At 37.1% G+C, this 17,279-nt stretch overlaps 1 protein-coding gene across 3 annotated transcripts in view; it reads left to right on the top strand.

The window, feature by feature from the left end:
- Nucleotides 1–16,017, top strand: part of GMCL1 (germ cell-less, spermatogenesis associated 1) — a 58,638-nt gene extending 42,621 nt beyond the window's left edge. For 2 of the 3 annotated variants that reach the window (XM_006092972.3, XM_006092971.3), the window contains 4 exons: nt 1,331–1,406; nt 5,574–5,719; nt 7,681–7,768; nt 14,182–16,017. In XM_006092972.3, the coding sequence (XP_006093034.1) occupies nt 1,331–1,406; nt 5,574–5,719; nt 7,681–7,768; nt 14,182–14,310 (439 nt within the window). In that variant the 3' untranslated portion in view covers nt 14,311–16,017. The remainder of the gene's footprint in view (nt 1–1,330; nt 1,407–5,573; nt 5,720–7,680; nt 7,769–14,181) is intronic. The other variant, XM_023757439.1, reaches the window with a different exon arrangement.
- Nucleotides 16,018–17,279: the final 1,262 nt, after the last annotated feature.

Genomic DNA, 17,279 nt, shown 5'->3' with positions numbered 1-17,279 from the left:
TCACTCACAGAGCAGGGCCGATCAGGGGGTTGGGGAGCTCCCCCCTGTCACACACAGAGCCGCAGGGCAATCAGGGGATTGGGGAGCTCCCCCCTATCAGGCACAGAGCAGGGCTGATCAGGGGGTTTGGGCGCTGCCCCCTGTCACGCTGATCCCGGTGCCGGGAGGCATATTACCCTTTTACTATATAGGATAGAGGCCTGGTGCATGGGTAGGGGCTGGCTGGTTTGCCCTGAAGGGTGTCCTGGATCAGGGTGGGGGTCCCCACTGGGGTGCCTGGCCAGTCTGGGTGAGGGGCTGAGGGCTGTTTTCCTGAAGCGGGTGACTGAAGCTCCCAACCGCTCCTTTTTTTCTTTTTTCTTTTTTTATTCTGGGCCAGCTTTAGCTCTGAGGCCTCGCTGCTGAAAACATCGATACAATGTTGCGGTCCGGCTGGCTGAAGCCTGGCTGAATGAAAGCCGGTTTCTGGGGTTTTGTTTAGCTTCTTATTTGCAACATAGTACATAGTTGCTTAGAGTTGCAGCTGAGAGGCCAGCAGCGGCAGGTGGGGAACGTTGGAGTTCGCCGTCACTGGAGCAAGCAAGCCTCCCTACTCGCTTCAGTGCATGGCTGCCAGCCGCCATCTTGGCTGACAGTTAATTTGCATAAGGATATGCTGATTAGCCAATGGGAAGGGTAGTGGTCGTACACTAATTACCATGTTTCTCTTTTATTAGTGTAGATTGTGAGATTATCCAGAGTTCTTATTTCTACTTTACATCCCATGTTTTTCCAAATATATTCACAGAATATTTATCTTATACAAACATAAGGTTGTTGAAACAGAAATAATAAATAAAAAAACTAAAAAAAAGTTAATTCTCTAGATGAATTCAGATTTTAAGCATTTTGGTAATGGAGGAAATACTTTATAAATCATTCTACTTCTTTTGTATATTCAGTTTTTAACTGTTGGATGTTCTTCATTTTTTAAAGATTTTTCTCATCTATATACTTATTGAATTTAAAATAGAGTCTCACCGAAGGGATTGAGCTAGAATAGTGGTTTTCTTGCTCTCAGAAGTATGTAATTAATTATATTGGCCCTAATGAAGGACTCTATCCACAGATACTGAACATCTGCTCATTCTACAGAGCTATTAAAGTGAGGACTAGATTTAATCAATGAATTCTTATTTTTATCTGCACCAAAAAACATTTTTTAACAAGTTTTAAAACATTTATTTTTTTAACTAGTAACAAGTTTTTCTGTTCTTTTAAACACACAATTCTTTTTCAATTATTAGTTGCTTATTTCCTATGAGATTTCATGATTTATGTATATTTCTAGGCCTCAAGAAATCAATAAAGAAGAACTAGAGGGAAACAGTATGAGGTGTGGTAGAAAGCTTGCCAAAGATGGTGAAGTAAGTATCGGTTGTGACTCAATAATTTTGAGACAACTTGCTCTACTTTCAGTGCAAAATTCATTTTTTAGTTACAATCATACACCAGAAGAGCTTTTTTGATACAGTCTCTATAGCACGATCTCCTGGACAAGAAGTTCCATGCTCAGTGGTGATTGATTATTTGGCCTTGTATCAGTGTTGAACTTTTTGGGTCCAGAAATAGATATGAGAAGAGGATCCCTGAGCAATAACAGAAATTAAGATAAATAAGCAAATATATGGGAGCTGTTACATAGTCGAAAAAGTAATTCTATTTTATAATTACCATCAAAGACATTCAAGCCATTTAATTGCTAGAATGAAGAATTACATTTTTCATTACCACCCAATATAAATGTATAAAAGTGAAACAAAAGTGTTATGAATCAATACTACTGCTGTGTCCAAAGATCCTATTTGCTATTTTATTTTTTGTTTTGTTAATCCTTACCTGAGGATATTTTCCCCATTGATTTTTAGAGAGAGGAAGGGAAAGGGGAGAGAAAGAGATGTCGATGTGAGAGACACACATCTATTGGTTGCCTTTCTCACACACCCTGACCCAGGGCCAGGGATGGAGCCTACAACTGATGTACATACCCTTGACCAGAATCGAATCCTCAACCCTTCAATCAGCTAGGGCTCTATTTAATTTTTTTAAAAAGTGGATTGTCACTCATTAAATTTATTTTATAATCCACTAAAGGGACATGAACTACATTTTTAAAAACTCCACCCCCTTCAGAATCTCCATTTCAAGCATATCATTTTTAGACTTTATCTCCTATTATCTTTCTAGCACTCTCCCCTCTAGCACCTGACTCCAACAGTTTTTTTTTTTAACTCCATCGATTTTTAGAGATTGGAAGGGAGGGAGTGGTGGGGGGAGAGAGTGAAACATACATCTATGTGAGAGAGGCACATTGATTGGTTGCCTCCCGCATGCACCCCGACTGGGGCTGGAAATTGAACCTGCAACCCAGGTACATGCCCTTCACCGGGAATCAAACCCGGTACTCTTGAGTGTGCAGGCCAATGCTCTACTACTGAGCACACAGGCCAGGGCCCTTGGCTTGTATGCATAATATCCCTCTGTCAAACTCACCTGGCAAAACCCAATTCTTATTAAATACCAACTTTCCATAAACTCCATGCCTGCTCCCAAACAGATAAATGTGACTAAAGAAAGACACCATACCCCACCCAGCAGGGGTTTGTAACTACATTTCAAGCAGGTCTTGAGTGTTGCATGGTGATCCTTCTAAAGTTCCCTGAGTGAGTGTATCCTCCCACTCTGATAACTCTACCTTCTCAAAGGGGCAGTGCTGCTACCCTCATTCTTATTGATGGCCTTGCTTCTTTCTTCATTTGGAAAATAAGAGTAAGAGAATTTGTACGTCCTCCTACCAATAATCCTACCACACTAGCTGCACCTGTAGCTATGTGCTGCACTTTTCCTCTTATTAGAATAGATCAGGGGTGGGCAAACTTTTTGACTCGAGGGCCACAATGGGTTCTTAAACTGGACCAGAGGGCCGGAACAAAAGCATGGATGGAGTGTTTGTGTGAACTAATATAAATTCAAAGTAAACATCATTACATAAAAGGGTACGGTCTTTTTTTTTTTTTAGTTTTATTCATTTCAAACGGGCCGTAGTTTGCCCACGGCTGGAATAGATGAACCATTTGCTTCTATCCTAGTCCATCCCCTCCTGGACTCCATCTCTTCTCACCTGTTCAAAAGTTTTGTTCCTGCAGTTATCAACTCCCTCTCCTGCATCATCAGTTTTTCTCTTCCACTGGGTCAGTCCCATTTAGCATATAACATGCTGCAGCATTACCCATCTTAAACCATCCTGACCCCACATTCCCCTCTAACTACCACTTTGTTTCTCTGCAGCCCTTGGAAGCAAAACTCTTTGAAAAAAGTTGATTGTGTTTGTTGTCTATAATTCCTGTTTTCTAATGTTCTTTTGAATCCACTCCAATTCATTTACTTCCGTAAACTCCAGTGAAGAGCTATTGTGACATTGCTACCAGGGATTTCCACATTGCTAAGTCAAGTAGTTTAGTTTTTAGTTTCAGAAAGCTCTTGGCAATGTGACACATCTGTTTACTTCTTCTTGGGGATATTCTTCATTTGACTTCCAGGACTGCATACTTTGCTGGTTTTCTTCCTACTTCATTGGCTGCTCATTCTCCGTCTTTGCTAGATTCTTTTTTTTTTTAATATATTTTATTGATTTTTTTACAGAGAGGAAGGGAGAGAGATAGAGAGAAACATTGATGAGAGAGAAGCATCGATCAGCTGCCTCCTGCACACCCCCTACATGGGGATGTGCCCGCAACCAAGGTACATGCCCTTGACTGGAATCGAACCCGGGACCCTTGAGTCCGCAGGCCGATGCTCTATCCACTGAGCCAAACTGGTTAGGGCTTTGCTAGATTCTTTTCCTCTTTCTCAACAAGTGTTTCTCAACAACTCAGTACTTGGACTTCTTCCCTATCTATGCTCACCCCTAAGTGATCTCACCTTGTCCCATGACTTTACTCTGATGACTTCTAACTCCAGATTCATATAGCTACTTGCTTGACATCTTTCTTAGAATCCTAGTAGCATCTCAAATATCCCAAGAGTCCCAAACTGAATTCTTTGACTTCATCCCCAAGCTCCCTCCTTCCCAAATAGCCTCCAACCCGTAACTGGCTCCTCTGTTCATATTGAATAAGCTCCAAACTTTGGATTCTTCCTTCTTTCATACTGCACCTGTTATCCATCAGAAATTCCTCTAGGCTCTACCTTCAAAATATATTCTTCACATGTTTACTACTATCACCCAAGTCCAAGCCACCATTATCTCTTGCCTGGGCTGTATGGTAGCCTCATAACTGCTCTCCTTGTGTTTTACTCTTGTTCTTCTACATTCTATATTCCATACAACAGTGAAAGTCATCTTTATAAAGTCCAAGTTAGATCATGTCACTTCCTTCCATAAACTTTTCCATTAGCTCCATACCACACTTAGAAGAAATCCAAACTCTTCCTTATCATGATCTACTAGGCCCTACATTTTCTGGCCCCTGGCTGACTCTCTGAACTCATCTCCAGCTTTTGTCCCCCTCATTTATTGCCCTAGCCACATCGCCATTCTTACCATTCCTCAGGTAAGCCAAGCATGTTTTTCCCTACAGAGCTCTGTACTTACTGTTCTCTTTGACACTCTTTCCCCAGATAGCTATCCAGTCCATTTCTTAGTTGACTCAGGACTCCACTTACCTAACATCTCCTTAGAGAGACTTTCCTTGACAACCTGTCTGAACCAGCAGGCTCCCCAACTGCAAGCCCCCCTCCTCTACCTTGTTCTCTTTCCTGACTTTCTATTCTGTTCCCTTTTCTTCCATTCCACTTCAGTCCATATGCATTATTAATCTACTGCCACAAAAACATATAAACATATCAAAATATACATCCTATTAGGGCAAAACTTCTATACTGCTATTTCTTCAATGCCTAGAGCACATAGTATGTGCTCAATAGATATTGGTGAACTATTAAATTAGTGTTGTAATTCCCAGTGTCAACTAAACACTTGAAGACCCTAACTTTACTTCACTGTACCACACCATCTTAATAGTCCCTCATTATTAAACTGTAGAATAAACAAACTTGTGAACCTAATATGGTATTTAAAATTATTCAGTGTGTATCTGTTGGTTACTTATGGTACTTTAGTGTACTTTTAAAGCAAGGTAGATTTTAATGGGCTCTTACTACCTCCATTTAGACTCCTAGACCCTTAATATATACCTACTTAGAGTTGCAGTGAAAAGCCACATTATGTTTGATAGCATTACATCATGGAGATATATAAAACAGATCATGAAGAGGTGATATTAGGAAAGTACTTTAAGGAACATTGATCATAAAGGCTGCTTTGGGGCTTTGATATATACTCTGTCTGTATGGTACACCTTTATATATATTCACAGATATAAGAAAAGCCTTAAGGGAAAGGCACTGACAAAAAGTATGGACCCATGAGAGAAATATTTGGAATGAGTTAGAGAAAAAAAACAAACACATTTTGAACTTCGATTTGCTAGTATGACAAACTGAAGTAAATCTTTCTCTTTTGTGTTTCTTAGTACTGCTGGCGGTGGACAGGTTTTAACTTCGGCTTTGACCTGCTTGTAACTTACACCAATCGATTCATCATTTTCAAACGCAATACACTGAATCAGCCCTGTAGTGGATCTGTCAGTTTACAGCCTCGAAGGAGCGTAGCATTTAGGTAGGTTGAGATCTCCCCACCCTATTTCAACTCCCAAAGAAATACAAAAAGTGAAATAAAACCTTGGTAATTTACACCAACAGTAGTAGAACTTTGATAAGATCCAAATATATGAATGTGTAAGGAAATGATAAGGCTCCATTCCTATAATATGTTAATAATCTAAGTCATAAGATCTGGATCTAGTATGTCATGGAGAAAGATAGGCTGTAATACGAATGATAAAGGATTAATACTGAGCTTGATGCTGAAGCTGTTACTTGCTGCTATTCCTAGCAAGTAAAAGGTCCAAACTGGAAATACAGCAAGGTATTTTTCCATGAAAACATGCTTGGTATTATCCTTCACTTTCTATAAGATTTAATATGTCCAACTTTGCCTGATAGTTGAGCTGGCAATATTTTTTTGAAGAGGATGCTGACAAATTAGAAAATAGCTTAATGAACATTTTTTTAAGTCACTTATTTATACTTACCTTAAACTATACACAAAAATTAACTCAAAATAGAGCAAAGACCTAAACATATAAGCTAAAACTATAAAATAACTCCTGAAAGAAAATACTGGGGAAAAGCTTAGCATTGGAGCTGGCAGTAATTTCTACAATATAACACCAGAGCATAGGCAGCAAAGGAGAAAGAGAAATTGGACTTCAGCAAAATTAAAAATCGTGCATAAAGAGCATTATCAACAGAGTGAACAGGCAACTCACAGAATGAGAGAAAATATTTGATAACCATATATTTAATAAGGAATTAATATCCAGAATATACAGAAATCTCCTAAAACTCCACACAAAACAAACTACCAGATTCAAAAATGAGCAAAGAACTTAAATAAGCATTTCTCCATAGAAGATATAAAGATGGCTACAAGGCCCATGAAAAGATGCTCCACACCATTAATCATCAAGGAAATGCAAATCAAAACCACAATGAGATACCACCTCACACCCATTAGAATGGCTATTGCCAAAAACAAAACAGTATTGGTGAGGACATAGAGAAGTTGGACCCTTGTACATTGCTGGTGGGAATGTGAAATGATACATCTTTTGTGGAAAATGCTGTGGCATTTCCACAAAAATTAAACAATTACCATAAGATCCAGCAATTCTTATTCTGTGTTTCTACCCCCAAAAAATTGAAAGCAGGGACGTGAACAGATATTTGTACATTCATTTTATAATAGCACTAGAGGCCCTCGGCCCCACCCCCTGGTCGAATTCCTGGTCGAGGGGACAATTTGCATACTATGCTTTTATTATATAGGATTATTCACAATAGCTAAAAGGTAGAAGCAACCCAGTTTCCATTGAGAGATGAACAGATAAACAAAATGTGGCATGGAATATTACAATGGAATATCACTCAACCTTAAGATGGAAGGATACCCTGACATGCTACAACATGAACCTCGAAGACATTATGCTAAGTGAAATAAAGCAGTCACAAAAGAGCAAATACTGTATTTATTCCACTCCCACAAGACATCTGGAGTAGACAAGATCATAGAGACAGAAAGTAGGATAGTGGTTGTCTGGAGCTGGGGTTACGGGAAATGGGGAATTTGTGCTTACTGAGTACAGAGTTTCAATGGGGCAAATGAAAAAGTTCGGGAGACAGATGGTGTGAGTGCAGAACAATGTGAATGTATTTATTGCCAAGAACTGTACACTTAAAAATGATTAAATGGTAAATTTTATGTATATACTACCACCATAAAAAAGGCACTTATTTTTTCAGATATGTGTAATAGCACAAGCTTGTAAACCTAAATGGAATCATTTATAGTTTGAAAAGACTTTTTAAAGTTTTTTTTTATCAAATAAAGACTTTTAGAGAATATGGAAGACAAAAATAAATATGAAAGTGAAGGGGGGCTTATTTAAATTAATCTGTGGTTTTAAATAATTATATATGTATTTTTTTATTTGTGGTGTTTGTTTTTTTAAATCCTAGATTACGTTTGGCCTCTTTCGATAGTAGTGGAAAACTAATATGTAGTAGAACAACTGGCTATCAAATACTTACACTTGAAAAGGATCAGGTATGTTTGATTACTTTTTTATTTCATTATAGTATTTGTCTTTTGAATCCTTTTAATTAGAATTTAAATTCTTTGTATTGATTTCAGAGAGAAAGGGAGAGAGAGATAGAAACCTCAATGATGAGAGAGAATCATCAATCGGCTGCCTCCTGCACGCCCCTTACTCAGGATTGAGCCTGCAACCCAGGCATGTGCCCTGACCGGAATTGAACCGTGACCTCTTGATTAATAGATCAACACTCAACCATTGAGCCACACCAGCCAGACAGAATGAAAATTCTTAAGTAGAAATAACATGTGATTTAAAGGTTGGTTTGACAGTGTTTTTGAAGGTAAAGATGTAAGTATCACGTTCACTTCTATATAATTTACCCCATTCTAGAATACAACTAAGATAAAAAAAAGAAAACACAATTTGATTTTGAGGAGCAGGGAAAAGCTTTAATAGGGAAATAATTATTTATCCTCAAAGAGTTATGAATCTTAATTGCTTCATTCATTGTCTTCATAAGTGCATTTATTTATGCAATAGCAAATACTTTGAAGACAATCCAGTTTGTCTCTATATAGTTCTTAAATATTGAGAGAACATTATCCTCTAGCACAGTGGTTCTCAACCTGTGGGTCACGACCCCTTCGGCGGTCGAACAACCCTTTCACAGGGGTCGCCTAAGACCATCCTGCATATCAGATATTTACATTACGATTCATAACAGTAGCAACATTACAGTTATGAAGTAGCAACGAAAATAATTTTACGGTTGGGTCACAACATGAGGAACTGTATTTAAAGGGCCAGAAGGTTGAGAACCACTGCTCTAGCACACTAGGTTTCTAAAATAACAGACATCTGTAATGTTCCCAGATTCTCTAAAGCCATTTGTTTCTTCATTTTTCACATTCATGTTGAAGTTTCAAAATGTCATGATGAGAAAGCAAACCATTTTAGGAAAGTAAAATGAGAGCAGTTAAAATATTGCTGAAATTTATTTCTATTAAAACTAACCACCATTCCAAAGGATGTGCTGTTTTATTAAAGGGTTCAGAGCCTATAGTTCATATAAATTATTAGCAATTTTCCTCAAACTGAAGAGCCTCTCATGGAACATCAAAGTTCAGCATTTCAGGGAACCCTGGAAGTGATAGTTCTAGCCTCACATACTCTGCCCAGCCTTTTTACACAGGGTCCTCCAATCATTGCAGGAGCTCTGGCAACAGAGCTGACTCTCATGTGGTAGATAGTATTTGAGTAGGTAAGAAAGTTCAAATCTGCCTCTATTGGAATTCTCTATCAATGTGCCCCCTGGAACTGCATGAAAAATGACTATCTTTACCTTCTACCTGGAACTTCATAAAAAAATATTGGCTCAAAGCAGCCAGAGACTTAAAAAGCACTAGGCCAAGGTGATAATTGTATTCAAAGTGTTCCTTTATTTGTTCATTCAGCAAACATTTGTATTTCTGCCACATGCTAGTTTCTATGCTGGAAGTGGAGAAAGTAGAGAGGAGCTTATGTTATACTAGAGGCCTAGTGCATGAAATTCATGAACTGGGGGCAGGGGGGCGGTCCCTCAGCCCAGCCTGTGCCCTCTTGCAGTCCGGGACCCTTCACTCCTTACCACCCACCTGCTCACTGCTCCTTAGTGCTGCCACAGAGGTGGGAGACACTCCTGCCACCACCGCTGCGCCTGGTTTCTGGCTGAGCGGCGCTCCCCCTGTAGGAGCGCACTTACCTCCAGGGGGCAGTTTCTGCATTGAGCGTCTGCCCCATGGTGGTAAGTGCGCATCATAGCGACCAGTGGTTCTGGTTGTTCCCTCATAACAGTTGCTTAGGCTTTTATTTATTCATTTTTTAATATTTTTATTCATTCAGAGAGGAAGGGAGAGGGAGAGAGAGATGGAAACATCAATGATGAGAGAGAATCATTGATTGGCTGCCTCCTGCACACCCCACACTGGGGATCGAGCCCACAACCAGGCATATGACCTTGACCGGAATTGAACCCAGGACCCTTCAGTCTGCATGCCGATGCTTTATCCACTGAGCCAAACCAGCTAGGGCTTAGCCTTTTATTATATAGATAGATAGCTTAGTTTAAGTAGCATGGTAGAGATGAGCACAGAGTAATGTGTAACATTGAGGGAGAAGTCTCTAACCCTTACTATGGGGTTGGAGGCAGGTGTATATATTGGGGGAGTTTGGAGAAGGGAAGACAGGTCAGGGAAAACCACCTCTCCTGGAAAAGTTGACAAGTGAATGGATACCTGAACCAAACTTCAAATGATGAATAAGATGGAGGCAAGGGAGCACATGGGTCATTCAAGGATATGAAAGAGGTTTGGAAGAGTTCAGTAGACTAAAGCCAGGGCTGTAGATGGAGTTTGGACTTTTCTCTGAGATCTCTAGAGAATTATGGAAGGATTTTATTTGGGGAGTTTTATATGTGTTTCACATAGGTTGTAGATGTTTGCTATGGAAAAATTAGAAAATATAAATAAGTGAAAAGAAAATCATATTTACCCTACTTAGAGATGACACCAAAATTAAATTTTACTGTTTTATTTGCAACCTGCTTTTTCCCCACTTTGTTGTGCATAGCTTTTCTTATCAATAAATACAGGGTGTCCAAAAATATGTATACACACCTTGAATCATTATTAATTCCAATGTGTTAAATCTGAAAAAAAAAAAAAGATCAATTGAGTTATCAGCTGTTAAAGTATGTAAACATTTTCTTGGGACACCCTGTATTTAGCCACACATTTTTTTTAAAATATATTTTATTGATTTTTTACAGAGAGGAAGGGAGAGGGATAGAGAGTTAGAAACATCGATGAGAGAGAAACATCGACCCTCTGCCTCCTGCACGCCTCCCACTGGGGACATGCCCGCAACCAAGGTATATGCCCTTGACCGGAATCGAACCTGCGACCCTTGAGTCCACAGGCCGACGCTCTATCCACTGAGCCAAACCAGTTTTGGCATAGCCACACATTTTTATTTCTGTGTAATATTAGTTATTTTGTATATACCATAATTTAAATAATTCTTCCCTTTTGGGGGGGGCTCACTATTATAAAAAATGTACATATATCTTTGTACATTTTTATCATTTTTTTAAATGATAAATTCCTAGAGGTAGAATTCTTGTCAGATAGTATATACATTTCCTTATAGCCAAAGTGCCCTCTAGGAATACTATTCAAATTACATTCCCTCCAGCAGGAGAGTATAACCAAGATTAGTGTATTATCATTCTTTCTAATCTTTTCCCAATATAAAAAGTGGAAACAAATTGTATTTAATTTTCATTTCCTTGGTTACTGGTATAGTTGGGGTTTTTGTTTGCTTCTTGGTCATATTATTTTGTGTAAATTGACAGTTTATATTCTTTATTTTTAAATTTTTATTAAGGTGTTTGTTTTCTTGTTAATTTTTAACAGCTTTTATTAAGAATAATAATGGCATTCTCTCTCCAGAGAGCACACTTGTGCCATTCTCTTTTCCTTCTCCTCCCCCTCCTAGGCTCTCCTGTTGCTTCTTCTATGCCCTTCCTTGTTTCACTGCCCTAAGTATGTTTTTCTGCAGTCAATGAATTCTTGCTTGCTTTTCTTTAAAAAAAAAAAAAAAGTAATACAATTTGTGATATGCTATAGTTTTCCCATTGTGTCATTTGTTTCTCAAACTTCATGAAGTATGCCCTGACTCGTTTGGCTCAGTGGATAGAGCGTTGGCCTGTGTACTGAAGAGTCCCGGGTTCGATTCCAGTCAAGGGCATGTACCTTGGTTGCAGGCACATCCCCAGTGGGGGGGTGTGCAGGAGGCAGCTGGTCGATGTTTCTAACTCTCTATCCCTCTCCCTTCCTTTCTGTAAAAAAATCAATAAAATATATTTTAATAAATAAATAAATAAATAAAAGGATTGCAAAGAGGTTTAGCATTTTTAAAAAAACTTCATGAAGTAATCTATCAATCTAATCACTTCATGATTTCTTCTTTTGGTGTGGTACTTAGTCTTAATAATTAGGATTATATAAATAGTTGTCTCTACTTCTTTTCTATTCCTTTTATTTTTTTACATTTGAGTATTTTGTGATATATCTGAAATGTATCAGATTTACCAATGTATTTGAAATGCCGTTTTTATCATATACTAAATCCTTATGTAGTTGGTTACATTTCTAAACTTTCTGTTATGTTTTGTTGATTTCTTTGTTGTAGAGACAACAATACATTGTTTTAACTAGACTAACTTTAAAATTAATACCTAGTAATACAAACTACCTTCATTCTTCTCTTTTCAAAAATCTCTGGATTCTTTATGAATGATTATTCTATATCAGATATAGAATCATTTTGTCAAGTGTCCCCTCAAGACTTCTTATGAGGACTTTGATTTATATTTGTTAGTATATGTGCTGTTGAAGCAAGCACTGATTTATATTTGTTAAATATATACCATAATTTGTGGAAAATTGATATCTTCCTTTCTGGAATATAATATGTTCTACATTTATTTAGGTCTTCTCTTATGTCCCTAAAATATATAGTTTGTTCCCCGTGTTATTCCTGTATATTTCTTGAAAGTATAATGCTAAGTATTTTATATTTTAATTGCTAATATGAAATGATTCTTTTTTTCTAATAGTTTTTGATAACATATAGGAAATCTAGTGATTTTTGCATATTTTATAACTACTCATAAGACTATGCTAACTAGATTTGCATTATAGAAGGCTCTCTGAGCAGTGGTAAGAAAAATTAGAGACATGATAATAGCAGGAAGATGACTTATGTAAGAAATGGGTGTGGTTCAGTGGTTGAACATTGACCTATGAACCAGACGGTCATGGTTCAATTCCCAACCTAGGCACATGCCTGGATTGTGGGCTCCAGCCCCAGTGTGGGGCATATGGAAGGCAGCTGATCAATGATTCTCTCTCATCATTGATGTTTCTATCTCTCTCTCCCTCTCCCTCTCTAAAATCAATTTTTTAAAAATATTTTTAAAGAAATTATGAGAACTTTAACTTAAGATAGCAATGGGGATGAAGAAATGTTAGTGGATTCTAGAAATAAAGCAGTGCAGTTGAAAGAATTTGGTTCCTAATTGTGTGTGAAGGTGTGAGAAAAAAAGTGATCAAAGGTAATTTCTGGTTTTCTGAGTTGGGCAACTTGGTTTATAGTAGTAGTTTTTCCTGAGATTTGAATTATAAAAGGGAAAATGACATCCTGGCTAGGTAATATGCCAAGGTTGCAGGTTCAATCCTTGGTCAGAGCACATACAAGAGAGAGAGAGTGTGTGTGTGTGTGTGTGTGTGTGTGTGTGTGTGTGTGTGTGTAAGACATTTTTGTTCCCTACTTTTTTGTTGTTGTTGTTAATCCTCACCCAAGGATATTTTTCCATTGATTTTTAAAGAGAGTGGAAGGCCCTGACCGGTTTGGCTCAGTGGATAGAGCGTCGGCCTGCGGACTGAAGGGTCCCAGGTTTGATTCCAGTCAAGGGCATGTACTTTGGTTGTGGACACATCCCCAGTAGTGGGTGTGCAGGAGGCAGCTGATCGATGTTTCTCTCTCATCGATGTTTCTAACTCTCTATCCCTCTCCCTTCCTCTCTGTAAAAAATCAATAAAATATATTTTTAAAAAATAAATAAAGAGAGTGGAAGGGAGAGGGAGAGACGAGAGAAACATCGATGTGAGAGAGACACATCAATTGTTTCCTCATACACGCACCCTGACCAGGGCCAGTGAACCTGCAACCAACCAGAATCTAACTGACACCCTTTAGTCCATCGGCCAACACTCCATCCACTGAGCCAAATCAACTAGGGCTCCCTACCTTCTTTATCCAAATTTATCTCACTGTTCCCCCAACACAGGAGACTTGAGCCTATGTCAGTCATGCAGATGTTCCAGTTTCAGTCCCTCTTTATTTCAGGAATACATTCCAGAAGCATCTGCCTTAGTAAAATATTAAAAACTCTAGTTTAATTGAAACCAAATGAGAAATCTACATATATCTGGACTATGTCCATTGATAAAATATGTAGGTACTTGACAGAAATTTTTCAACAATGAAAATAACTACTATAATTGAGCACTTCATATATGGCTGCTTTGCTGAGCCCTCTGTGTGCATTGTCTCATGGAATCCTATGATGTGGGCCCTCTTATTGTCCCCATTTTACAGTGAGGACACTGCAGTTGACAAGGTCAGCAGTGACTTGCTCCAAGTCACACAGCTAGTGGGTGGGAGTTTTAGATTCGAATGGTGACTCTCAGACTGCAGATGCAAGTTCTTAACTACCCTACTGTCTCCTTCAGTTCATTCAATTCAGCAATTTGGTTTTCTGTTTGTTTTTTTAATATTACTATCTACTTGTCATTAAAGCAACAAATTTGTTTTATAGGAACAAGTAGTGATGAACTTGGACAGCAGGCTTCTGATCTTCCCTTTATACATCTGCTGTAACTTCCTGTATATATCACCAGAAAAAAGAACTGAAAGTAATCATCATCCAGAAAATCCAGAAAATTGAGGACCTTTTCAGTTGGAAACAGTAGCACTTTGAAAACTTTTTCGGCCAGCTTTAATTTAATGGCCCTATTTTGTTCACATCTAAGGTGACTAACAATGACAAAGGCCTTATGAACTGTACAGATAAAACAGAAGACTATTCTCATTCTCATTACATATCTATGACTATATTAAAACATTTTAAAGACAAGAATATATCTGTCAACCCATTTCTGTTATAAAGATGTCAGCTCATGCTTTTAGCATCAGTAGAAAATCATTTAGGTAAATTTCACATTTCTCTGCAACCAAATATAGATTTAATTTTTAGCTTAAACTTTGATCTTACTTAATGTTAATGTACCTCAGTTATCCATCTGTAAATTTTGTCTATAAGAATGCTAAAGGAATAATTTGAAAGGCTAACTGTAAATTCTCTTTCAATTGACGCATTTAAGGCTGTTCTTTAATTTTTTCAAATGCTCTTTATGATTCCTCCTATTATCCTTCCAATATGTAGTTGTTTTTAATCATTAAATACTTTTTTTCATGGCTTTGGAGACTAACTTGAAGAAACTTTTCACTTACCTTAAACATTTTTTATGCTATTTTATTTTGCTTTTAATTTAGTTTTTCTAGGGTTTCAACAACAAAAGAATTGGCTTCAGACTTGCAAATGACTGGAATGGGAGAGAAAAATCAGTGTGATTCTGAGTATATTCTTTTGCCTTACATGGTCTTTTTTCTTTTTTTTACATTTTTGTACAAGTTTATTATTAGCTCATAAGATTATTTATGTTCCAAATATTACACTCTAAATATTTTCATATTCTCTGCTCTTTAGAATTATTTATGTTCAAATTTTAGTTGGGAATCCTGTTTCCTACTTACTCAGGACTTTATAACCTCTGAATTGAGTGCCTTTGAGTTACACATGCTAATAGTTTCCTAGTAAATATAAGTAAGGTTGGAGGATGTCATATAGAAGCTGGTAATAAAGCATTAATGTAAAAATAGATCTTATTTTTGTCAAAAATGAGATGTACACTTGTCATGATTTATATATGTTGGTTTCTTGTATTTACTGCTGTTTTGAAAATAGCCATGCTCATCGTCTTTCCAGAGTGAATTCTTTTTGTGGTTAATGTATATTTTTAGTATGTTTAAAAAATGGGAATCACTTTTATGTATCTGTACAAATAATAAATACCCATTTGGAAAATGAATAAATAAGTTCTTATATGAAATGGACAAAAAAGCCTTAATTGAAACCAGAATTTTTTAAAGGTAGATATTTTCCAATTAGATTTAACTTTTGGAATTTATGGATAGTTTTTCTTCCTCAGTAATATGTCCATAGATTTATAAATTGCTTTTGGCTTTCCAGAATTCATCCTCCAGGTTAATTTAAAGGAGGCTTTAAATGCCTCCCCTTCCTCTGCCCCAGAACTGCAGTTTAAATGTTTCTAATACAATAATTTGGCTGCATCAAGAGGCTACATTTCTTATTCTTATATTTGCTATAATTATATTTCATAAGATGCTTTTGGATTTTTTTCATTATAACATGAGAGCTTCTTTACCCTTTATATATTTAAAAATGTAAATACCAATCTTGAAGTTTTTTAATAATTGAATTTTTACAAATCTTGGGAGTAAAGATAATTAAGGTTTTGAGTATCTTAGTAAAATTAGCTGTTTTGTTTCACTATAAATCAAATTGAAATTATATATGGTTCTCTCTCTTTTTTTAATTATATATGGTTCTTGTGTGTTGGTTCATTCCTGGCCAAATTGTTTGTGTCATCCACAAACAAAATAATTACTTCTTTAGTCACAAGTAGGGTGTGTTCTCATTTGAGAAATCGGGAATTGTCAGTTAGTACTTCACATTGATAGTAAAGACCTGCTTTTGTTTTCTGACCCAATACTTCAATGTTTGCATACTTTTTACTATTTTCAATAGGAATAGTTTCAATAAAATGTTAATATCAGCTGACATCATATAAACTATATATGAAAGCAACTATACCCTTTGCAAAGTCTTTTTCTTAACATGCTATGAGTAGAAAAAAAATACCCAGTAATAATTATTTTTGTTTGACTATCAGTAAAGAAAAGGTATTTAAGAGAAAATGTTCCAGAGTCACATGCTAAAGTATTAAAGAGGGATATGAATATGCCCTTCCTTTAGAATATACATAAATATATATATTTGGCTTGAAACTTAACAAGCCAAAATTAAATGAACAGTATTAGTTACTAGCTCTTTTTTTGTTTTTTTAATTTATTTCAGAGAGAAAGGGAAAGGGAGAGATAGAAACATCAATGATGAGGGAGAATTCGTGATTGGCTACTTCCTGCACGCCCCCTACTGGGAATAGAGCCCACAACTCGGGCATGTGCCCTTGACCAGAATCAAACCCAGGAATCTACAGTCCACAGACCGATGCTCTATCCACTGAGCCAAACAGCCTAGGGCTAGTTATTAGCATTTTTACCAAGTGTTTAGCAGCCAACATTTTATTGAATTTCAAGCCTTTGAATACTATTACCATTGTTACTGAACAATTTGTGACATCACATGCAAAAATAGGGTTACCAAGACTCACTGTGGGTATCTAAATTTGAGTTCATTAAAATAAAATATACTTTCTCAGTCACGGCAAGCATATTGCAAGTGCTTAGTAATCACACGGAACTACTGGTTACCAGTAGTTAGACAGTGCAGATAGAATATGCCCATCATTGCAGAAAGCTCTATCAGATAGATTTGGTATAGAATAATGGACTGTCAACATTAAAACCATGTCAAAGGTTTTATTCCCTTAAAGGTGAACCCATGTAAAGAACAGTAAAGATAATAGAGCCAGGGTACAAATTAGGTGATGATTTGCCAATCACCTAAAATGATATGTTGAGTCATATTTCAAGCAATGTAGATCTAATCACTTGATGGCATTAAAAAAAAAAAAAAGGCATAGTACAGTC

This window comes from Myotis lucifugus, unplaced genomic scaffold (genome assembly GCF_000147115.1).
Source record: "Myotis lucifugus unplaced genomic scaffold, Myoluc2.0 scaffold_108, whole genome shotgun sequence".
Taxonomy (NCBI): domain Eukaryota; kingdom Metazoa; phylum Chordata; class Mammalia; order Chiroptera; family Vespertilionidae; genus Myotis; species Myotis lucifugus.
Note: the sequence above shows the minus strand (reverse complement) of the source record. Positions and strands in the feature narration are given on the sequence as shown.